Here is a 7,365-nt window from a genome sequence, read left to right as displayed (position 1 = left end):
CTGCTGTGTCTAAATGTCCCCCTTCAGATGAGTCACAAATGCTTTCAGGAACGTTGCGCCTGGGCATGCAATCTATACTTTCCAATGTTATTAAATCAGCGAGCTGGCAATCTACAACCTGTCTTGCATAATGTTCAGTACCACAGTTCTCTTTAAAATTAGGAATCTGTGTCTCTTGGCAAACATCAAGATCAAAGATCAAATGAAAGATTCTTAGCCTGAGGTCTAGACACCTTCTCTCTCTAAGCCACATGTGAGTCCATCTCAAAGATAGATGAACTTTATAAATAAGCATCTGGAGTCTCTGAGAAGATTAATGCATGTTGGAAGGTTCTATTTCTAATGACAAATGTGGAATTGATCTGTATAGTTCAGTGTAATTGGGGCACAGTTAAATGAGAATCAGAGAGCTCCCCTCTCAAAAAAATTAATTTTTCCCTTTCTTCCATTCTTTTTTTTCTCTTCATATACTTTCAGTTTTTCTACTTCCTTATTTTTTTTTTAAATCCTCACCCAAGGATATGTTTTACTAATTTCAGAGAGAGGGGTAGGGAGAGAGAGAAACATCCACCAGTTGGCTCCGGTGTGCGCCCCTGGGAGGACACTCCAACCAACCGAGCCACACAGACCACCACTCCACTCCCTCAGTTTTTTACACCAGAGTAATTATCAGTAGTTGCTTGAAATTTATTACCCACAGTACATTGCAGTAACTGGGAGAAAAATTACATCCATTAAGTTGGTCTAGCACAGTTTCTGGCAAATACTTAATACATGCGACTTTTGCTTTTCTTCCTTTCTCAGCTCTAGTGTACAATGCAGCCATAATTATTCATCAGATATTTGAGCTTTATCTATCTTTGAACTAAAGAACTACTATGCTGCATGAAGAGTTACATACATACTATGTAATTTTATATTGATGTTTAAGCAATTTTAAAAATTTATTGATTGTTGAGAGAAAGAGAGAGAATTTGTTGTTTCACATGTTTATGCATTCATTGGTTGATGGGTGTATTGTGCCCTGACCAGGGATCAATCCCACAACCTTAGAGTATCAGGACAACATTCTAACCAACTGAGCTATCTGGCCAGGTCTATAATTTTATGTTTTGTTCAAAGAATTGATAGAATATAGATATCATTCATATAAATTTTAAAAATATACAGCAATTTATTGTGTTTTACATGATACAAAATACCTATAGTGGGAAAAAATAGTTTATTCTCTAAAACTGTCAATGAAACATAAGATACATTCTTAATGTGAATCATAGGTTTAGGAGTGATAAAACTACTTTCTCCAAAGACACAATATTAACTATGTCCCTCTGTTGTTATTCTTTCATTAAAATCTATTTTAGTTTTCATAGTTCCCTTTGTCCTTCGATAAACAGTCACATTCTGGCAACTTATTCAGGTAATTAAAGTTGGAATCATTCATTCTTTCCGTCATTAAATTCTACTTTTTCTAATCTGGAGCTTGTGTGACCAGCACAGTCAAATTTAAGGAATGTACCCACCCCCGGTTTCCACACCCATCCCAACACAATCTGGTAGCTCATCCTGGTGGAATCCAATTAGTAACTGATAAGATTCCTGTCCTGCTGTCTGAAAATGTGTCCACTTGTCCTCTAATTCAGTAAAACTACTGGCTCAAATGTGAAGCCAGTGAAAGAAAGTGAAGCCGAAGCTGGTGCCCCTGAGGAGTTGTTTTGGAATAAAGCTGTAAGGCCTCCCACTCAATTCAAATTAATAGGCCACTGTCTCTTCTGCTTTCATTAGGAAGAAACAAAAACAAAATAGTATCTGCTATGATCAATATAGTATTTAGTCTCATGAACATTTGTTTAGGTTTACTTCCTTGCCTTCCAAGAAAACTAGATATTTAGACACTAGTTCATGATGACACAATTAAAATTTACCTTTACAAACATAAAAATGAAGATATGTCATTTGTAGCGAAAATTCAAATTAATTTTCTTATGTTTTTCATTATTTAATTTCTAAACAGCAACAGAGGTAAGAACTTTTTAATGTGACTTATATCACAAGAGAATCTTGTTTTCTCAAAAAAGGACTTTTTTAAAATTCCAAGAAGGTCAAACTAAGTACCATAAAATAATTAAGGTCTGCCGATCATAAGTAAAACCCTTCAACTATTATTGAAATGTAAGTATAATTACACCCAGGAGAAAGATGTTATCAGCAGAGAAAAGATGACTTAAGGGCTCTTTTTGTTTTCCAAAACTGATGGACATGTGTGAGCTCTAATATCATTGTGTTTAGAAACGGCTTCATCCAGATCCAGCTGTACACCATTCACATTCACTTCCATGCAGCCATTAAAAAAGGCAGTCACTGGCGTTGCACTGAATGGAACAACTGTAAAAGAGAATATTAAAAAATTAGTCCAAGACTTTGACCATCTTATTTACTTACACTTAGAGGAATTACTCAAACTTCCCATTTCCAACCAAATTCTACCCCTAAGGGAAAAGTTAATAATGTAATTCTATTTAATGAATTTATATAAGAGAGTCCTATGTGTATAAGGCACTGTGCATAGCACTGAACTCAGCATACATGAATTCCTTTCATTTCATAAACACAATCAGTTCCGCCCAAACCTAAGATAAACACACTTGGGAGAAATGAGCACATTCTTACTTATAATGTTGAATTTCATTATTGTCTCTTTAAATCTGAGCAACAGTTTAAGTATTGTTAAATCACTTTTTCAACTCTAAATTATAGTTACTTAGAAATCTTTTTTAAATGCCATGATAAATATGTTTCTTTTATTATTACTGGGAATAAAGCAAATTTCTTTATTTTCCAAAGAAATAGTTTCTTGCTGAGCACACATTGGCAGATCATGATAGGGAATTCACTTTTATGTAATGTTTGGTTCTAAAAAATAACAATTTTAATGATGCTTCAGTGAATAGTTTATGGCCTTTGGAGCTTTCTACACTTTCACTCTCTTTATCAAATTTAATATGTAGGTAACATCCTTGGATTCCTAAGAACTACAGTTCACCTAAAAACATCTATGTCTCTATTGCTTTTTTTGGGGGGCATCTCCGCTCCATGAATCTTAATTCCCAATAGATATTCTCAGTCCTTACTCTTCTTCCTCAGTACCTTAAGCAAATATATATACTTTAAAATTTCTACCTCTAACTTGACAATATACTTTTCTGTGGGCTTATATTTATTAAGAAACCCTTTTAACTATGGTTGAACACTATAGATTATGCCACTATTATTAAAAAAGAAACTCAGAATGATCAATTTTCCCTGATTTTTAATTCATAACATGCAATTTAATATGCCTATTTTGCACAACAATTATAATTTACCATCCCATAGTTGACATACACTATTTATATCTCAATTTTCAGTTCCCCTTAATTTTTCCTCACTTTTTTCTAAACCCATCTTGCCTGAAGTCAGTCTTCAGTGCTGTTTTGCCAAAGCCCTGGAACCACTGAAGTTTTCATAATTTTACTTATTTTGAAAACTGCATTCAAATAATTTGTGAATGAGGTAGTAGTGGGTTTCAATGTAGAATTTATTCATTTGAACTCTAATTATAATTCCTAATAATTAACCATGCTAACTTAACTAACTTCCTAGTAATCAGCCAACGTACTTAGCTATCTTTATCTGTCTATTTATCTATAACTGTTAGAGCCTATTTATTTCTATTCCTCCAAAACCCAGAAAAAAATTCCATATATGGGAAATGAAGATCCTGATCAGTTAAAGTAATGGAATGAAGGTTACTAAAGTCCAGACATCGAACTCAGAATTCTCCCCATAAGAGTAACCTGCAAAGGTATTTGAAAATTCTTTTAAAGAACTTTCTGCCTCAAATTTATTTTTTTGCCATTTAAAGTAAAATATTTATGCCAATTTCATATTTTCTAATATAAAGTTAAAGATTAACCTATTTTTCTCCAGTTTTCTCCATCATGGTGTGAATTCCCCACCCATGCTACTGCTCATGCCAGATACCTAGGAGATCCTATAATCATTAAATCCTATTAATTTCATTTCTCTTATACATCTCCAGTCTAGTCACTGTATACCATCTCCACTGCCATCACCGTAGTTCAACAGCCTCCTCATCTGTAAAATGGGGTAATAATAGTACCTACCTCACAAAACTATTGAAAATTCAGTGAGTGGATACATTTGAAGCACTATGAACAGGTAGTATGGTTGTTGCTGCTGTTATTAATACTGCGCCTTCATCTGGACTACTTCAGGTAGTCCGACTCATCTTGTTCATTTCTGCCTCTCATCTGTCCATCTCCATCCATTACACAGGGTGCTATATTGATGATATACAACTTGCTTGTCTAAAACTTTGTAATGACTTTCATAGCTCTTAAAATTAGACTCCGGACCCTGTCCCAGGACTACAAACCTCCTAATTCACCCCTACCCCCACCCAGTTCAGAGCCTCATCCTGCACTGCCATCCCCCTGCTCAGTATGCTTTCACCATACTGATCTCTATATTCCTCAAGCATGTCAACCCCTTCCCATTTTTCCAGCACATAGGCCATTTTATTTGCATATTAATGCTAATCCCCACCCCCACCACTAGTTAAATTCTTTTAATACTTCAAATATCAGATTTATATCTTGGGTGGTGAGAGGTAGAAGAGGGTAAAGGGGAAATAAATGGTAATGGAAAGAGACTGAAGTTAGGACAATTTCATCTTTTTAAATTTTTCTAATTAGTTGTTTAATGTCTGCCTCTGCCACTAGATTGTAAAACCCTTAATAGCAGGGATCATATCTGTTTATTACTGTATTCCTAGTGCCTAGGATGTAGATTCTTAAGAATACTGGGTGAAGAATGGATGAATTGAAGAATAAATATTGAATTCACAAGACTATTATGAGGATGAAATGAAATAATAAAGTATTTCTAGCTAGGATAGCCAAATGAGGCAAAATGTGGTTCGTTTCAGTTCACAGTTTAAAAAATAAACAAAAATGTACAATAAAATGTCAATTCAAACCATGCGGAAAAGAATAATGGATACAGGAATTGTGTTCCCTTCTGATGTCCTTTTATTAAAATTACTTATTTAAAATACTATTGTTAGGTTTGATCAAATAATTGCTACCCCTCCCCTGGGAACTGACATTTAGGCCACTTCAGAATGCACATTCCCTTCCCCTTAGACCACATTCCACTTGCTAAGATCATTATCTCTCCCCTCTGGACTTTCCCAGGATCTGGACCTGCACAGAGAATTCTCTGCCCAGAAAAAAACCCACCTAGAGTCCTTTAAAAATCTCTGACTCCCTGTATTTGGGTGCTGGCATCATTTGGGGGCTCAGCCCATCTGGTATCCAGATGACCTAATCAATTCATAATCCCTCACCACTTTGGCCTCGTGCGTTCTTCCTTCAGTGACCCTAACAACTATCACTGTGATTAAAAATACACTTTTTAAAACTGAAGAAAAAGTAAGTAGATACCTGGAAGGCCACCCAGGTAAGTGGCTACTGTTCCTTTCATTGCTTTGTCCAAGATGCCAAATTCTCTTTGAAGATCTTCAGAGTAGATGATGTCATTTTTAAATTGAGTCAACAGCTCCAGATTTGTTCTGTTGATTCTGAATTCCAGATGAGATTGTTGACTGGAACACAGACTTAAGGCCTCTATCCGGGATATTACTGTATTTTCAACAGATACCAGGATATCCTAAAGAACAGGCAGACTCAGTATAAGCAAGTACTGATTAGAATACGACTTAAGAATGATTTAGAGTTTTTGAAACTCAAAAACTGAATTTCAATGAGAAAAAAAATGTATAATAGAGCCTCCAAATTTAAATGAAAACAATACTATTATTATCTATATATATAAAAGGCTAATATGCAAAATGTCCTCTTGGGAGTTCGACCTGGAGACCAGGAGTTCGATCGCTTGCTATGACATGCCCTGACCACCAGAGGGTGGCTCGGAATGAAGGAAGGCCCCTGCTGACAGCCAGAGAAGGAAGGCCCCAGCCGGCAGCCAGAAGGCCCCGATTGGCCCTGATCGCCAGCCAGGCCTAGGGACCCTACCCGTGCAAGAATTTTGTCCACCAGGCCTCTAGTAATAATCATAATTTTAGAATATACATTAGTTTTATAAATTTCAGGTTTAGCTAAGATGTAAATGTATCATGACTTCTGAAAATTCAATAAACCATCAGAGTTGTGATACTAACAACAAGAACCTAAAGTAGTGTCTTAAGCAATATTTTTCTATTTATGAACCTTCCTCACTTCAAGACTTGCATATAAAAAAGGAAGGACCTGAATCACTATTTGTTAGGAAAAAAGACTTGGAAAATTTAAAGTGCTTTAGTAAGACTAAAGAGATTTTTGTGTCACCCAAGCAATCTTATAGACTTGGGAAAAAGTAAATGAGGAAACCCGGAGAGAGAAACAACAGTGATCACCAGCTGTAATTTACAGAGTATTTAACAAATGACTCTCAAAAGAGAACATGTATTTATTTTGCTGAACTTTTCAAACTACTGATACACAAAAGTACTCAACTTGTTGGTGTGATTTATACATATAGCTTATACGCGTACAGAAGAAATGTTAATGCTTAAGAGAGAAAATAAAATCAAAAGTAGGGAGATGCAGTGCTATCATGCTTCCCAGATGGCAGAGAGAGTCTGAAGTGTCTACTCAGGAATCCAAGATGCCTATGTTAAGTCTATACACGGGTTATTCAAGAAGATCTGTTACTGTGTTATACCTTCCAGATCCTTGAACTCCTTTAGACTTAAAGATGGTCAGCTGAAAAGATGTTCCAGAATGATCAGCAGTGTGTGGAATAATATTATAAAACAAAGTACACAGATCCTGAGAAAGCAACCTGACATGCCAAAACAGGGAGCCATGGAGACAAATGGCAAAGGGATGACATAAATATCAAAGGCATGGCCAGCAGGAGTTAACCTCCACCACGTGGACGTAATGTTAAAGATAGGAATTCCATTTTGTTTAAAAAAAAAACAACAAGCAAACAAAAAGCTGAAATCCCAGTATGGGAAGTTCCTGTGGTGGTAGATTAGAGATAAAAAACTCAGCAGGATCTTTTTTAGGTTGCTTACAGTTAACCACCAGAAACTCCTCCAAGTTATCTTTTAAGTTGCAAACAACACCTTTTTATTACTACAGACATTATTCAATTATATATCTCTTTCTAAAAACACCAATCAACGCCAATCTTGGCACAAATGTAAGCTTCTTGCTGTAACTTGTTGGAATCCACAGCGGATGACATGAGAACAGAGCTATTAGCCTCTAATAGAAAGCTGAATAACACAGATCT

General features: G+C 35.7%; 1 protein-coding gene across 1 annotated transcript in view; it reads right to left on the bottom strand.

Moving 5' to 3' along the window:
• Window positions 1–1,150: 1,150 nt before the first annotated feature.
• Window positions 1,151–7,365, bottom strand: part of PROS1 (protein S) — a 105,389-nt gene continuing 99,174 nt past the window's right edge. The window contains exons 14-15 of the mRNA XM_028131235.2: window positions 5,508–5,733; window positions 1,151–2,385 (exon numbers count right to left, since the gene is read on the bottom strand). Coding sequence (XP_027987036.2) covers window positions 2,225–2,385; window positions 5,508–5,733 — 387 coding nt within the window. The 3' untranslated portion in view covers window positions 1,151–2,224. The remainder of the gene's footprint in view (window positions 2,386–5,507; window positions 5,734–7,365) is intronic.

The sequence above is a fragment of the Eptesicus fuscus genome, chromosome 3, assembly GCF_027574615.1.
Source record: "Eptesicus fuscus isolate TK198812 chromosome 3, DD_ASM_mEF_20220401, whole genome shotgun sequence".
NCBI lineage: Eukaryota > Metazoa > Chordata > Mammalia > Chiroptera > Vespertilionidae > Eptesicus > Eptesicus fuscus.
Note: the sequence above shows the minus strand (reverse complement) of the source record. Positions and strands in the feature narration are given on the sequence as shown.